General features: G+C 42.4%; 1 protein-coding gene across 1 annotated transcript in view; it reads left to right on the top strand.

Annotated features, from left to right (window-relative positions):
- The first annotated feature begins 492 nt into the window (after positions 1–492).
- YWHAQ (tyrosine 3-monooxygenase/tryptophan 5-monooxygenase activation protein theta) overlaps positions 493–17,486 on the top strand; it is a 30,936-nt gene continuing 13,942 nt past the window's right edge. Inside the window, exons 1-2 of the mRNA XM_057742611.1 lie at positions 493–646; positions 1,025–1,382. Coding sequence (XP_057598594.1) covers positions 1,089–1,382 — 294 coding nt within the window. The 5' untranslated portion in view covers positions 493–646; positions 1,025–1,088. The remainder of the gene's footprint in view (positions 647–1,024; positions 1,383–17,486) is intronic.

The following is a 17,486-nucleotide window of genomic DNA, read 5'->3' on the forward strand; positions in this document are numbered from 1 at the left end:
ATTCAGTGTATTGAGCTCCAAACCTTTGTCACGAATAGGAAGGTGGAGAAAAGGCAGGCGTTTGTGCCACAAAGCAGCCGAGGCGTCACTCTCCCAGGCCAGACCTCACCAGGGCCGACGACAGCCGCGGCTGCATTAGCCCGCAAGATGCAACGCACCACCTGCAACGGTGCTGCAGCAGGAGACCCGGCCACCGCAGGAGAGGTCGTGGGAGCCTCCAGCTCCGGCACCGCACCCAGGGGCGCCGGGGGTGGCGGGGAGGATGCGGGGAGTTGGTAACAGCATCACCATGGCAACAGTGACGTCCTTTTACCCTGGATCTAATTGGAGGAAACCCCGTGGCCGAAGCCGCAGCCTGCCGGCCTACCGAGCTTGCCCAAGCCGACCCACCCTCCGAGCCCCCGCTTCCCCTCGCGCCCCGCCCCCGTCGCCCCCTTCCGCGCGCTCCGTCCTCACTGGCCAGCGGCGGGGCGGGGGGCGGGACTCTCGGGGACAGCTCGGCGCGCCATTGGGCGGCGGGAGCGAGGGCCCCCGCGCGGCGGCCCGCCTCTCGGCGCCGGGGTAGGCTGAGCCGGGAGGGTCCTCGGCTAAAGCCAAAAGCGGATCAAAGTGGTGGGACTCGCGCCGCGGCCGCGGAGACGTGAAGGTGAGCGCTGGGGTCGCCTCCGGCCCGCCTCGGGTCCGGCGGGGCCCGGGAGTCCGGCGGGAGGCCAGTCCCGGGGAGCGGCCGGCCTCGACGCCGCTCTCCTCAGGGACGGCCGCGGCGGGAAGGTGCGGGCCAACGGCCGCTTCCATCTTGGGCCGGGCGGGCTGGCGGGCGCGGCCCTTCCTCCGGCTCCGGCTCCGGCTCCTCCCGCCGCGGCCGTCCGGGCGCCCCGCGGGGAGCGTGGGCGGGGGAGGGAAACTCAAGCGGGCGGCGAGCGCGGGGACGGCCCTCGGGGGCGGCGGGCGGGCGGCCGGGGTGGCGGGCGCATTGTCTGACGGCGCCGCCCCCGCCGCTGCCGGCGCGCCCGCCCGCCCGCAGGCCCCGCGCACGCCGCCTCGCCGTCCGGGTCGGTGCTCGCCCTCGCTGTGCTGTCCGCGGCCCCATGGAGAAGACGGAGCTGATCCAGAAGGCCAAGCTGGCCGAGCAGGCCGAGCGCTACGACGACATGGCCACCTGCATGAAGGCCGTGACGGAGCAGGGCGCCGAGCTGTCCAACGAGGAGCGCAACCTGCTCTCGGTGGCCTACAAGAACGTGGTCGGGGGCCGCAGGTCCGCCTGGAGGGTCATCTCGAGCATCGAGCAGAAGACCGACGCCTCCGACAAGAAGCTGCAGCTGATCAAGGACTACCGGGAGAAAGTGGAGTCCGAGCTGCGGTCCATCTGCACCACGGTGCTGGTGAGTCGGCGGCCCTCCGGGAGGCGGGAGGCGGGGCGGCGGGAACCGGGCGGGCGGGCGGGCGTGCGTCCGGGGCGCCGCGGCCCCTTTGTGTGAGGCCTTGCGTGGGGAGCTCCGCGCGATCGCGCTGGAAACGCGGGCCGGGCCGGCCCGATTGGGTGCCGCCGCGTGCAGGGTTTGAGGGGCTTGGCCTCGGCCTCCTCAGTGTGTTATTTCAGTTCTCGAGATCAAGCGGCCGCTTCCCCCCACCCCGCCCCAGCGGTGAGTAGATCTTTCCCGGATGCTGGGGTGCTCCCGCACCAGATAACTGCAAACGTGAGGGTAGGTTTGTAGAGACTGAAAACCGTTTTTCGGTTTCCTGAGCGATCTGGGAACCCTTTACACGTATTGAATCGATTCGTAGGCTTCAGGCTTGCGTTGAAAGAAGGTGCGGGCACCTTTTCCATAAGAGACGATGTAAGTTGGTTTTCCTCCGAAACCCGATAATGGAAATTTACCTCGAAAATCTGAATAGTTACTTCGTTTTTCAAGTGAGGGTGTCTGTTGAGCTTTTTCCTTCTTAAAAACGGGGAAGGGGGAGAGTTTGGTAAATGCGAAAAAGGCACTGCTGAATCAAAAGAACAAAGCGTGCTGGTAAATTTCAGCGCTTGATAACATTTCCTTGCTGTTACATAGCTGCACTTATAAACCCGGAGGTGTTGAAATGACTCCATATCGGGTGTGGAGTAATAAGCAAGGAGAGCTTTCCAGGTTTTGAACTGTCCAGTCTTAGCAAGGGTGGCTCTTGGGAGGAGTAGGGTGACTGCTGTGATTCACGCTTATTAGGGAGAATGCTTTAGCTTTGTCATTGTATGGATATTTTCATCAGTAAGAAGTTTTTAAAATTAATACCAGCATTGTATCCTAAGGTGTTGTTAAGTATTTTAATACTACAGAGTCATTTCTACTAATAAAATATGAAATATCTGAAGCGGTTGCCTCTTTTAAGTGCCGCTTTTACAAGGGGCCTGCTGATTTTTGATGTGTTTGTTCCACGGTGTGTTTTAGGTGGGCTTTGAAAGACAGACATGCTAGATGGCTGATTTTTCAAGAGGAAACAGAGGGGGAAATGCCTCTTGCTCTCCCAACCTTTTCTTTCTTGTCCCATCAGGTACATGAGGCAGGACTATTTTTCTTTCACCTATTTTTCCAATGCGGATAACAGGTGATCTGAACAAAATCTTGGCTGATGGAGATAACTGGTAAAGGGGCAAAGGAAGCAATGCAGAGAGTGTATGAAGTGGAGAAAACTGAGATTATTTGCTTTATACAGGCAAGAGTTTATGTTCATCTGTGTCTTAGGTTCCACTCGCTGCCTAGCATAGACGAGGCACGTAGGCTTTTTGAAATGAATCACTTGTATTCAAAAAATTTGCCAACTTGAAAGTGATGGTAGACTTCAGTAGCATATGGTGGTGGTTATTGACAGCGTCCATTCTGTTATCAAGGAAGAGTGTAAGAACTCCCTATGTTAACGGAGAAGCTTTTCTATACACGTATTACTTTGGAGTGGTTTCACAGCATATTTCAGTCTCTTTCTTCTGTTATTACTTTGCAGTTTGTTACTTACCCTGCAGCAACTCAGAATTACCACAAAATTTTTCCTGTTCTCTAGCAAGTTAGCTGGGAATATTTGTTTTATTTTGTGGGTCCTATAAATTTTAGTTTTTATACTGGCATAAGTGGAGGAGACTTTGCTTAGTTGAAAAGTGACTAGAAATAGAGACCAAGTAGATCCTTTCGGTAGGAGGGAACCCCTGAAATCAGGACAGGTTTTGTCTGTTTTTTTATATATACTAAGCGAAATGGAAGAGTTGATTAATCAGACACCAAGGCATAAATAAAATATTTTTATTAGAGAAATGGCTTAAGAAACTAATTGTGACAATGTCCAGCCTACAAAAAAATCCTGAGAAAGCCCAGGGTCAAGTTGGCCGCTGTATTTGAGAGCTTAGCATGTGCAAGGAGAGCAGTGCTGAGAACTGTAGGTTTCGTCCTCCTGTAATTTATAATGAGGAGTGCACATGAGAAATACCCAAGTGTGAATAATATATGATTCCCGTAAGATGGTTATGAACAAAATGCTGTGTAGTTTACAAAGAATGGCTTTTGAAATGAGCGTGGCGGGGAGGAATTGGGGTGGGGGGGTGTCAGTATTCCAGGCAGAAGGAATATACAGGCTAGGCCTTATTCATGGAAGAAGCTTTCTGTGTGAAGAGCAGAACGTGTATAGAGCTGTGGTAGGAGAAAGCCTGTAAAGGAAGGTAGGAACTGCATAAGAGAATGTCAGAGGAAGTTTTCCTCATCTGATTGACAGTGGGAAGACACTGAAGATTTTTGAATATTGTGCAAGTGGCAGCATCTAGAATTCATGGTTTGGGTGCTAATTATCAGTTTGTAATCTGAACTGATAGATAAGGAAGTGATAGACTAGTGAACAAGAGTTTGATAATTGGTAAATGAGTGATTTAATCAGGAGTCTATCAAATAATGGAGAAAGAAGAATGAAATCTAAAGTTGGTGAACATGAGTGCTAAAATGAGGTTTTTTTTGCTCTCGCTCTCCCCCCCTCCCCAACCTGGTGAACAGGAAGGAGAATTTGGTGTCCAGGAAGTAGATGACACTGACTTGTTATAGAAGGCTAAGAAAACAGTAACATGGAGAATAGGCAAAATTTTGGTTTTAAATAGCAGAGATTCTCAGCCTCTTCTTTCTCTTTCATAGAGTAGGTTTGGGTGGAATTATTTGGATCCTTCACTCAAAATGAACATGGCAGACAATTCTCAACCCTTTTGTTATTCACTGTATTGAGAGAGGTTATTGAATTGTGGAGGTAGTAAAAAATGTTAAAATACAGATAAGTAACCTAAAGAGCAAAAGAAATTAACAGGACCCAATGGCCAAGACCAAACTCTTTGTAGAATCTAAGAGAAGTTAGAGAGGAAGGTATCACCACCTTTTCTCTGTCTCTCAATGTCATTTGTGAAACCAGAGAGTTGGGCTAAAATTTCTTAGTCTGTTCCAATTCTGATGTTTGGGGACTATAAAGTTATATGGTCCCAAGTCATTCCACCTGTGCTCTGACTTCCAACTCTAAAATGAATAGTTTGTATAGTCCAGGTTGAAGAAGAACATGTCATCAGTCGTTTAAGAAATGTTGAAAAACTAACGACTTTAGTTAAATGTCTTTAGGAAGAGGTGATGCAGAAGTCATTGGTGATCCTAGTAAGAAGTGTTGGCAATAACAAAGTTTAAGTGAAAAAGATGAATACTGTAAGTTGTGTGACAACCGGGCACTGGTAAAAAAACTTGAACAGGATATTTAAGCGTCATTAAGAACTTGGGTGTGAGGTAAGGGCAAACTGAAGAAATCAAAGGGGTCCACGAAGCCCTTCTGGGACTTGGGAGCAAATATGTACAAAGTCCATGACCTTGGAGTAAGAACAGGACACTTAGAGAATGTAGTATACAAGATAACCTCTGTATCAAACAGCCCCATGTTATCCTTCTGTGTTGATAGTCGTTTATTAGACTAATTTCAGTAGGCTGCTTCAGTATAATGTATGAACAAGTTTAGGAGTTAAGGTCTGTGTTGTGATTTTTTTAAGTAAGAATCATTTAAAATGTATAGAAACTGAAAGTGGTCTCTGTTGGTGTGTAAAAGCCCTGTAATCTTAATTCCATAATATGCTTGAATTTAGTTGTATTCTAAATTAATCTCTTAGTGAAAATGTCTAGTGCTAGTTATTATTTTGAAGTAAGACCAATATGTTGTTCTTGATAGTTAATGAGTCTTTACATAATCTTATTGACATGATGGAAAAATTATGGGCTCTGGAATCAAGACTGTTTTTGGATCATTGCTCCATAATCTTATAATTTTGTGACTATAGGCAAGTTTCTCTCAGCCTTTGTTTCTTTATCTGTAAATTGGTGATGATGGTGCCTGCTTTTATAGGCTTGTAGTTAAAACAGTAGGTAATAACTGACATTTATTGGGCATTTACTATTGTATACTAAGCACTGTTTTAAGCACCTGTTATACTCAGTGTGTTCCCATTAGTTAGGTTGATAGTATTATTTATGTTTTAAAGTTGAGAAAACAGGGGCATGAGGAAGTTAAGTAACTTGGTCAGTCACAAAACTAGTGAGTGGTAGAGCAAGGATTTGAACCCAGGTGATGTGACCCCAGATGAAATTATATGAAACACATTTGGCCTTAAGTAATGTAGTAGCTGACTGAAGATCACAGTGTTTGAGGAGGAATGTACACAGTTTAATGTTTGTAAGTTAGGAGGGAGGATATGTATCTGTGGTGGACAAAAGTCAGTCTATAATTTTGAAGCCCTCCTTATATGCAGGATATTGCAATAAAATTTTAAAACTTGACTTTTGGATTTTTTGCATTTAGAGTGTAAACTCCTTGAAGCTAGGAGTTGTTTCTGAAGAGTGAAATGGAGTGGAATATTGTGCATACAGGCACAGAAGTATATGGTTCTCAGCCAGGGTGAATTTACGCGCCAGGGGACCTTTGGCAAGTTCTGGAGATAGTTTTTGGTTGTCAGGACTGGGCGGGGAATGCTATTAACACACTGTGGGTAGAGCCCTAAATGCTGCTGAGCATCGCATCATACATAGGAGACTCCCCCGCCACGAAGGTTCACCCAGCCCGCATGTCAGTGATGACGAGGTTGAGAAACTGTGGGTTAGGGCATAACTGAAACACCAAGTATTGAATTGTATCACATTTGTCCTTTGGGTTCTTATTAATATATTGGAATCTTGTCAGAACAGTTTGTCTAGGTTTCGGTTACTTTTTTTTTTTTTCTCTTTGTCACTTTTGTGTGTATGCTGTTTAACTCTACAGTTCACCTTTCTGGCACTCACTCAGTGGGTCCTGTATTTTCAGAGTTCCACCTCAGGGTTACTTCCAAGGCGCTTAGCTTTTTTCTTTAAAAAAAAAAAAAAAAAAAACTTAGAGAAAAAGGAGCCAACTGAAATTATAGTGGAATCTGTTTAGGAAGAGGCAGTTAAAATTGATGAACAGGACTTCCTAGGTGGCGCAGTGGTTAAGAATCCGCCTGCCAACACAGGGGATACGGGTTCGAGCCCTGGTCGGGGAAGATCCCACATGCCATGGAGCAGCTAAGCCCGTGTGACACAACTACTGAGCCTGCGCTCTAGGGTCTGTGAGCCAGAACTACTGAGCCTTTGTGCCTCAACTACTGAAGCCCACGCACCTAGAGCCTGTGCTCCACAGTAAGAGAAGCCACCGCAAGGAGGAGCCTGCGCACAGCAATGAAGAGTAGCCCCCGCTCGCCATAGCTAGAGAGCTAAACACGTTGCTTCGTGTGCAGCAATGAAGACTCAACGCAGCCAGTGAACAAATTAAATAAATAAATTTATTATTAAAAAAAAATTGATGAACAGCAAATATTCCCCTCTTCTTCATGACTGCCATTAGTAGTTTGGCATATGTGGTAGTGTGTGTGTATTTGCATGCTGCATAATTTTCAACCTGGTAGTGTGTGTGTATTTGCATGCTGCATAATTACGCTAATGCCCTGTTGAACATTTAGATTGTAAACAATTTTTCTCTGTTATAACCAACACTGGGAAGAACATCCTTGTTGCATGCTTTATGCTAAGATTTACTTAGGTTAAGTTCTTGGAAATGAAATTTCCAGTCAGAAGATATGCATTTTTTCCCCAGATAGCCCTCTGAAAAGATTGTATGTGTTTATATTGTCATCAGCTGTTGTTGAAAATGACCATTTCCCCTTACCCTCTCCAGCACAGACAGTTGTTTGAGGTTCACAAAAATCTAGTGACTGGATGGGTTGAAATTTTACCTGCTTGTCAGTTTTAGATGTAATGAGGACTGCCTTTGTTCTCAGGAAGGGCTGATTACCAGACTTTTTTTTCAAGTCTGTTTTGCAATTTCACTTATAAAATGATAGCATAGGATGGGATTAGTTAATTCAAGATGCTTGACAGTTGGGAAATCTGCTTGATCATTGCATTGATGTTTATTCTTTTATGATATTTATCAACACCAGTTTTTGTATTTAGCACTAGTTCTTTCAGAGTAACAACAGAAAATATCTTTGTACCATTGACTTTCTGGGTATCAAGGAGGGGTAGCAGAGAGGCATCATTTAAAAGATGTGAAAAGAAGAATTATAGTTCATCCATATCTACTTTAATTAAACTTTTAATCCATGGGTACATCAACAATGAAGGTTTCTTTAGTATTTTATGATAAATAATTTGACCAGATTCGAAAACATTGTTTGCATGTTGAAGTGTTTAAAGACAAAATGATGATGCTATCTAGAACTTCAAAATAATGGGTGAGGGTTATAGATGAAACAAGTGTGTCTGTGAATTAATATAGTTGCAGCTGGCTTTAATGGGAATTCACTGTACTATTCTCTCTTGTATATGTTTGAATTTTTCCATAATTAAAAGGCTCCCCCCTAGAAATTTTCCATTCTTACATATTTACACAAGAGGAAAAGACCCTTGCAAGAATGACCATAGCAGCTTTGTTCCGGAGAGCAGAATACTGAAAACAATCCATTAGTAGGAAAATGGATAAACTGTGGTATATTCATACAGTGGAAAACTACTCAGCAGTAAAAAGCGGGCTACTGTATGATATAGATGAATTTCAGAAACGTGCTAGGTGAGAGCAGCTTTGCACAAAAAAGTACATAATGGCATTCTATTTATATAAAATTCTAGAACAAGCAAAAGTAGTCTGTGGGTAAAAAATCAGAGGAGTGGTGACCTCTGGGGATGGAGGCAGGGACTGACTGGAAGGGGCAGGAGAGAACTTCCTGTGGTGGTCGTAAATGTGGTTTGTGTTGATATGAATTTGAGTTACACGTGTATATGCATTTGTGGAAACTCAGCAAATATGCGCTTAACGTTTGTACATTTCATTGTGAATTTTTGCCTCACAAGAAAATAAACTCTAGTTAGTGATATGCATGTACTGATGTCTTCAGTTTACGCAAAAACTGGTAGAAATGGATGGGTATGTGATAAAGCAGTTTGGTAAAAGGCTACTGGTAGGCTCTGGGTGGTGGGTATGTGGGCGCTCACTGTAATTGTTGGTCGCCATATATGAGGGGTGTAATATTCTACACTGCTGTGGTTGAATGACTTTAATACCTATAGCCCAAAAATAAATAAATAAAATAGTGAAACCCATGTCTTGTTGACCTCAAGATGTGAGAACGAATGGAAAGGTATTGCTGCCCACTTAGGAGATTGCACTGATAGACTCAGCACCATAGCTTTTGTTTTTATCTGGTGGTGAATGCTAACTAGATTAATGGAGGTAAAAGGTGCAGTGGAAGACTTACATAATTGACCATACTCTGGGGTAGCGGTTCTCAAACTTCTTGATCTTAGGCCTCCTTTGCACACACTTAAAAATATTGTGAAACCGAAAAGCTTTTGTTTGTGAGGATTATACCTATAGATATTTTCATTATTTGAAATTTAAGTTGAGGATTTTATAATCCATTTCAGAATAATAAAGCCATTAGAAATTAACATTACTTGTGTTTTTTTCCAATTGTGGTAAAATACACATGATGTAAAATTTACCGTTTTACGCATACAGTTCTGTGGCATTAAGTATATTCACATTGTGCAGTCATCATCACCATTCTGGATATTTTTCATCTTCCCCAACTGAAACTCTGTACCCATTAAATGCTAACTCCTCATTCTCCATCCCAACAACTACTGCTTTACTTTCTGTCTCTGAATTTGATAACTCTAGATACCTCATATAAGTGTAATAATATTTTTTTTATAAAAAATTAACAAAATTGAATGAGAATAGGGGCATTGCCTTATGATCTGTTGTAGTATCACATCTTTTATAGCTTCTGGAAAACTCCACCCAAGAGAGAATGGCAGTGAAAAAGCAAATAGTATCTTACTATGTATTATGAAAATGGCTTGAGTTTGTGCCCCTCCCCACCCAAAAAGGGTGGGTGGGGGGTTAGAAGTTCTCAGAACACACTTCGAAAACACACTGCTGCCCTAGGAACATTCTGTGTGATTGAGCAGTTTCTGAGTAGCTGTCATTATGTGGCGATAATGAAATTTGTAAAACCTTCCCCTCCCTTCTCATTGCCCAGTTCCCTTACCCCCCAGATTATTCTGGAAATATAGGTTTGGAAACCAGAAAAATCACAGACTTGTTAATAAAGTTTATTTTAGATATTGGGTAAGAAAGAGTCCCTGTTAATTCCTGAAAAACTAACTTAAGAACATTCCAACTTAGTATGTTGGAATGGCTTCTGCTTCCTTATGTTGAGAATGGTACAGTAAGGTTTATGTGATCTCTCATTCCCCAATACCCAACCCAAAAGCAGAGCTGGCATGAATGAAATAGTAGATAATGGGCTTTTGGAGCTGATTGCATTTAGGTTTGAAAGTGAGACAGCTCTTGGAGACAGGAAGTCAGGTCATCTGTTAGCCAGCATTGGTTGAAACATTTCAATGAAACTTGTCTTTCACACAAATCTTGGCTATCCATTTATATTTTTCTGTCCAGATGAACAGTATTCCATAATTTCTTTGTTAGCTGAACCTTTTGCTCCAGATTTGGCATAGTGTGCTAAATATATGTTGTAAAATATTCTTGTTTTACTAACATTAGCTTTGAACATTCTCTTGTATGTTTGCTGCAAGCTTTACTTACAGAAATGGAGAAATTGTGGTGGAGGTGGTAAGACCATGAATTGTTCATTCTAAGGACTTCGCTTTATTCTTTTTTTTTTTTTTTTTGGCTGTGTTGGGTCTTCGTTGCTGCTCATGGGCTTTCTCTAGTTGCAGCAAGTGGAGGCTACTCTTCATTGTGGTGGGAGGGTACCTTGTTGCCGTGGCTTCTCTTGTTGTGGAGCACGGGCTCTAGGTGCATGGGCTTCAGTAGTTACGGCATATGGGCTCAATAATTGTGGCTCACAGGCTCTAAAGCGCAGGCTCAATAGTTGTGGCGCGCGGGCTTAGTTGCTCTGCGGCATGTGGGATCTTCCAGGAGCAGGGACGGAACCCGTGTCCCCTGTACGGGCAGGCGGATTCTTAACTACTGCACCACCAGAGAAGCCCGACTTCACTTTATTCTTAAAGGACAGTCTTAGGTTGCTCTCTGTAAATGTCAGGGTGATTGTGGGAAGTAAGTGGGAAAGTACGTGAAAATGCTTTAAAACCATAATGATACTGATTTTTGAATCAGACTTTCTGCTGTTACTCATCTAGAATATTTAGTTACTCCCATTTTCCTTCTTGTTTTGCTCATTCCACCAGACATTACTTGAACACAGCTCAGAAGTTTTGCTCTTTTAAAAACGATAGTATTAGACACTTGCAACTAAACATATACACTTTAGGTGTTCTAATCTTTCAGCCAGGTACTGTTTCCAAGTATTTGCCAATGTACTTTTTAGACCCTCAATGCTTGTATTGCTCTCTCAGGATTCTGATGGACTAGTAAAGAGGTTAGAAAAGTTATAGTAAGGGTTTATACATCCTTTAATCAGAAAGTAGATTATTTGGGGACTGATTGCAGAGACCAGGTATTTGATTTTTTTTTTTAAATTGTTTTCATGCAACGTCATGTTTTTTTTTGGGGGGGGGGCGGGGGTAGTTTTCTTTGTTTTCTTTAAGGACTTTCATTGAGATACAGTTGTGATTCTTAATGATGTAAAAAATTTAAAAGAGTTTGGAAGGACTGAATATCCCATTAATATAGTTATGCTATGTGTGAGTTAATTTTTATATAATTTAGCTTTTAATGTATTTGAAAAAATTATGTAATATTTAAACATCCAGGGACTGACATTTGAGATGGGAAATGGTACATATTGAAGTGACTTTATGTTCCTGAACAAATTGACACGGGAGTCTTTATCAAACTACTGACGATCTCCTGGAAATTTTATTTCCTTTTCTCCTTTCCCACATCTGCCAAGATATTTGGAGTAGAAAAAAACTTGACAACCATCTAATTAGAGGAAGGTTCAAGAGAGTAACAACTTCAGAAGATTAGAGAAGGAGGTAGGGGAGAGTGCATTGGCCAGGCTCAGTGACAAAAGTTGTTAATTTTGATGAAATATGACATTTTTTCTTTCCTTTGGTTGCTTGTGCTTTCGTTGTTATATTTATAAAACCATTACCCAATCCAGGGTCATAAAGATTTATACCTATGCTCTCATCTAAGAGTTTTACCGTCTTAGTTCTTACATTCAGACTTTTGGTCCATTTTTGAGTTAATTTTTGCATGTGGTGTGAAGAAGGGGCCCAACTTTCATTCTTTTCATGTGGCTCCTCAGTTGTCCCAGCACCGTTTGTTGAAATATTCATATATCCTTGATCTGAAATTCTTGACTTCTGGAAAAAATAACAAGTTGTTTGGCATGAAAGCTCACTTAAGGGAAACTTGTGATTACTCCATTCTGCATGCTCCAGTCAAATTGTTCACCCAAAGCCCTCTGTATTTTGTTTCTGTCCCTCTACTCGCTGCTTTTCTTGGCTGGAAGGCCTTCCTTCTCCCATTTCTATGTGTTGAAATCATCTCTATCCTACAAGATATGATTCAGGTGCCACTAGCTTGTTCTCATAGTCAGTTACAAATTACAGCCTATTAATGCTTTCAGATCTGTTTCCTTTCTCTCTCCTATGTGCAGTTATGGGTGGATGAGACATGTGTTTACCTGCAAGGAAACTGAGGCATATTGATGTACTTAGTCACATAGCCAGTTAGCTGTGACCTCAATTCAACTCTTCTAGAATAGTGTTCTTTGCATTCCCTCTGCCTTCCCTCTTCCTTTATAGACCCTGTTCTTCTGAGACCATCTCATCTTTCTAAGTTCTCCCTTGTGTGGAAGTAGGGAGAATCAGGGCTTTATAAGTCTGTGCTCTTCAACTGGAGCAGCTCCCTTTTGTTTCTTTTCCTATTTACTGTTATTACTTTAAAAGACTTGGGGCAGGGGAGAGAAAATAAATGCTTCAGAAAGTTTTGAAATCATTACCATGTTAAATGGAGTCCAAGTTCCTTAACAGGATTTATGAGACCTTCCGGCCTTTCCCTTTAGCTTCCTTTCTCACTGTTCCTTCCCTCTGTTCTCCAGCCACGTGGAATTACCTGTGGTTCTCTCCTATATTGTGTACTTTCTTAGCTTTGCTCTCATTCTCTCCCCTGTGTAAGGATGGGTTGTTGTATTAATACAATATTTTCTTTCTCACTGTCTAGTGAGACCCAATTCTATATTGTCTGGAGTTTACTGGTGTTCTGAGTTCCTCTTGTGGCTGCCTCTAAGTCAGATCAATGTTGGTAAGCTGTAAGGGTATGTAAGAATAAGGACTTAAGCTTTATTTTTTCTTCTGTATACTGTTAAGCATTGCTTTATTTTTCAAGGTTGCTTTTTGTGCTGTACCCAGTAGTTCAGTTGAATATAATCCGTAACTCATGTAAGTTTAGTTGCAAATGCAGATTAGTTTTCTTACCATGGCCTCTTAAATTCCGGTTGACCCTGTTCTCTTTATGCCCTGTAATAGATCTGGTAGGTACAGGCTCGACTAGAGGGTTGTATATAATTCTGCTGCAGGGATAAATGTATGTGGCGTGAGTTAGCCACAGATGGAAAAATTAGTCTGCAAATAATTGTGTAATTTCTATAATGTAGAAATGGCATAATTCAATTTGTCATAGACTTATACAAGACAAAGCTCATGTGAAAGTACACTGGTATCTTTGCTATTATCTAGTTTTGGTAGTTTTCCTAGGATATAGCAAAACTTGACCCAAATACTAAGCTAGCAAGGCAATTTTGACCTGTTTTTAATTACTTGAACATATTTTTCTTTTAGATATCAGGATGTCTGTCCAGGTGAATTAGTCATGACCAAACTAAGATTTGACTTCCTTTTCTGTTCATTTTGTTTTGTTTTCCTTTTAAGGAAAACTCTTTGTTTTCTCACTATCATTTGTCTTGTTTTACTTTGCAAATTGCAGTGACTAACATAGTTTCTGGATACTAGTAAATTACAAGTTCTCTAAGGGGAAGGAAGTATGGACATTGATACTTGCCTTGGTTCTTTTGGTAGCACTGATCTATAAATGTTGGTAAATTGTGGCCGTGTGTGTGTAATTGGTTTTGATGCAGATTGGCAGATTTGGAAAGCAGTGTTAGTGTTGCCAGTGTACGTATTAAACTGTCCTTCCAAACCTTTATATCTTGGCCAGAGGGTTGGGAACTTTGAGCAGAAAGGATACCATTCCTGTCTTGCTGTGATGGCCACTCAGTATCCAGCTGCTAAAATGTGGAGATATAGCAGATCAGAGACAAAGGACTGGACATGACATTTGTTTCTAAGACTATCTGGAATTGGCTTGGCTGCTTTGGGTGAAGTAAGGGGACAGAGACCATGATTTTCTTTAATATTTGGCACATTGCACTTTACACAAACCTCACCATTTGTCAGAGGCTAAAACTCTTTCTGGTATGTGTCTTCACCACTGCAGTCATAACAGCTCTGTAGCTGAGTTGGAAGATAGGATGAACATTCTTATACAAGAGAGCATTTTTATTTTTATTTTAAGTGCTAATTGTTTAGGAGAGGCGAGAGGGGTGTAATGTACTCACAAAAGGGCCCCTAGAAAGCAGCGCTCCGCTACGATAGGTGTTGATAGCAATACTACTGTCATTGGTGATCATTTCGCCTGGGTCATGGGAGGGTGGTGGCTAGACATGTTAGGGACCAGGGGAAAGAGTTTGGAAATAATTGAGGACAGGGACATAGATAAAGCTTTTTCTCTTTTTGTTGAGAACCTTGAATTCTGTTTCCTCCCCTTCCCCTTATCCTGTTTATCTTCTGGGTTTTAGCTCCTTATTTCCTTTTCCCCACGCAAGGAATTAACCACTTGATGGCATGGACTACTCTGGCTTTTTTTAATAGCACATATCCCTTTGGATCTGAGGAATCCATATTCATTTCTCTGACCACGATGACAGTTCATCGTGTCACATTAGTTCATATTAATTTTAAGTCATTAATTTGACAGATATTTCAGGCAGTGTTGAATTTTAGGTCTTTTGTTACTTTTAGAATTATATCTCAAAAGTTTGAACACTTTTTGTACAAGTTGAGTTTTAGTCTACACCCTTTCTGCCAGGAAGGCATGTTCACATTCATGAATGCTCCAGAGCTGTTTAAATTTTAGTAAATAGAAATTGGAGCTATGAGGACTTGATAACACTTTTCCACAAATTTCCCTCCCTCAAATCAGGGTCTGTCTGTCAGGGTGCCAGATGAGTAACACAGTAGCGTACACTTATGGTCCAGGGTTTGTCCCCTTGGACTTAAGACCTCCAAATTTACTTTGTTGGCGCACTGAGAGCGGGAACTGCAAGAGTTACAGATCAGGCAGAGTCATTGTCTAGCTGTGTTTATCGCTTGAAGGCACATTTACTGGAGGGACCAAATTAGCATTAGAAGGTTGTTAGATGAGCCTAGCAACCAACAAGAGGAGGCAGTAGTTGGATGGTCTTGATGACTGCTCTCAACACTGCTGCATCCAGCCTCGCTGTTGGAAGACCCATCATAGACCTAAGTACGGTCTTCTCTGAATAGTGCTGCAGATACTAGCAGTGCTTGCTTTTTCATCCCCCCACCCCATTCCTGCTGTATTCCCATCGCCCTAATAATGTTTTGTGCCACTTTAAGTATTTAGGAGGCACCTGGTTGTTGCTCCCTGCTCTTCCTGCTAGTGCAGGAATGGTAGTAATAGAAGTAAGTTTAGATGTCAGTCAGCTGAGACAGTGCTTCGCAGCTCCTTTTTTGTGTTGGGGCACGTGGAGAGTAACCGTATTCGTGTGGCATGCTGGGGAAAAGGAATTTCTCCTGGAGCCCCTGTTGCTGTGATGGCTGAGGGGTCTGTACTTCTTTATCACTTGTATTAGTTGAAAGCTCTAGGTTTAGAGTCTAATCCTGAAGGACCATGAGTGCTAGGCTTTAAGTTTATTCTTTAACAGTTATTGGGATTTTTTGAGCAAGGGACTAACATGCCCAGAATGGAACGTATGGTTAATCTTGTAGTAGGATATAAACGGATTAGAGAAAGAAGAAAGCCTAAAACCTGGTAGATCAGTTAAGTTATTGGATTAGTTGAAGTGAAATGATATGGTTAATGCTGGGTACTAGAAATAGGAATGAGAGTGAAAGGACAGATCAAAATACTGGTACAGAGATACAATCAGTAGGGCTTCACAAAGGGTGGTAGGATGGGAAAGGGAGAGTGAAAAGTCAGCAGTTGTGGTCATGAGCCTGGGTGGCTAGGAGGTAGGAGGATGGTGGGATAATTAGTAGAAATAAACAGTGTAAATATAGAAACAGATTTGGAAATAAATTTATTCCTGTTTAAGGCATACTGAGGTCTAGTAGCTATTCATATTTCAAAATGTGTAAGGATACTTAGTTGTGTCACATTACAGAGAAATTGGGATTGTGGATGGGGTGGTGGAAGGGGTTGCATTACCTCCATGAGTTTATTGCAGTCTATAGTATGACCTTTAGCCTTGTTGACTCAAACACACCAGAGTGGAGCTACTTTTCAGGGATAAATCCACAATAATCACGCTCTTGTAACTGATGTATAAAACCCAGAATATTGGTTTATTCATTTACAGTGAGGAATAACTAGCACAAAGATTGAAGCACTTGTGTTGGCATGACCAGTAAGTTCTCATTGGGGAGGCAGATAGACTCACATAGGAATCAAGTCATAATGGAGTTGCTTAGTAAATGTGGCATCATAACAAGAGAAATTGGATGGCTGCTCAGGTGTTTGATGGCTGTCATCTCCAGGGTAGGGCGTGGATTGGTCAGTGGATCGATGGTGATTCATGCTCCCCTAGACTGTATCCTTTAGTATCCAGGGGGGATTGATTCCAGGAGCTCCCACAGATACCAGAATCTGCAGATGCTCAAGGCCCTTCCATAAAATGATGTAGTACAGTGAATATGGTTGGCCCTCCATATAAGCAGCTTCCTGATTATGACTGTATATTGGATCCTTTTCCTTCAGTATCTATCCCTTTTCTGTTTCCATGCCTCTGAGCGCTGTTCTTTCTGATTGACTCATCCTTATTTTTTAAAGTATATTTACAGTACATACTGTCAGATTACAGTCAAGTTTTACATTATTAATTTGCAATACAAATGTGTGTGTGTGTGTATTCTAGACAAAATAAAGTCTTTTCCTTCAGTGGTTTATAGTTAAGAGCAGGGAGATGTGTGTTCTCAAAGTACCCTGTACTTCTTTGAGAAGGTTTCCAAAGTGTTGATTTCGAAAAAATTACATCCTCAGGCGTGGGTGGCTAAATGGGGGGGGGAGCTGGTGGGCAGGGGAGTGAGGCCGAAGAAGCATTAGGATGACACCCAGGTTTCCAACTAGGGCAACTGAGGGCTTTTCCTAAGACAGAAAATTGAGTAGGGGAGAAGAGTCAACAGCAGATCATGTTAGGAAGGCAAATCTAGTATGTTTTAGATGAGCAGAATTTAAAGCACCAGTGGCCCATCCAGATGTCAGTTAATATAAATAGGAGCACTGCCTGGTGCTTACGAGAGAGACGTGTGGTGGTGGAGGTTTGTGGACCAAGCAGCATTCCAAGTGATTTGTATTAAGTCATTCAGTATCACATCAGGCTGTGAGTAGGGATTGTCATTAACTCTATTTTATAGTAAAGTGAGGTATGAACTGCAAAAGTAAATTGCCCAGCTAGGTAAAGAGCAGATCTGTGAGTCATTAACATGTAAATATTGGCTAAAGTCCTGCCAGTAAATACCTAAAAGGAACGCAAATCTTGTCAGTTACCTTAAAATGAATAGTGAGCCGTTGAAGTATTTGAGATCCATGATTATTCTAATGAAACATTTCCTCCTAGTAGCAGATTGTATTATCACAGTTAATTGTCAGATTTTAGAAAGTGTAGTCTTAAAGGCAGACACTTGTTGGTTTAAAAGGGAGGGGAGGGGAGC

The sequence above is a fragment of the Hippopotamus amphibius genome, chromosome 7 (genome assembly GCF_030028045.1).
Source record: "Hippopotamus amphibius kiboko isolate mHipAmp2 chromosome 7, mHipAmp2.hap2, whole genome shotgun sequence".
Taxonomy (NCBI): Eukaryota; Metazoa; Chordata; class Mammalia; order Artiodactyla; family Hippopotamidae; genus Hippopotamus; species Hippopotamus amphibius.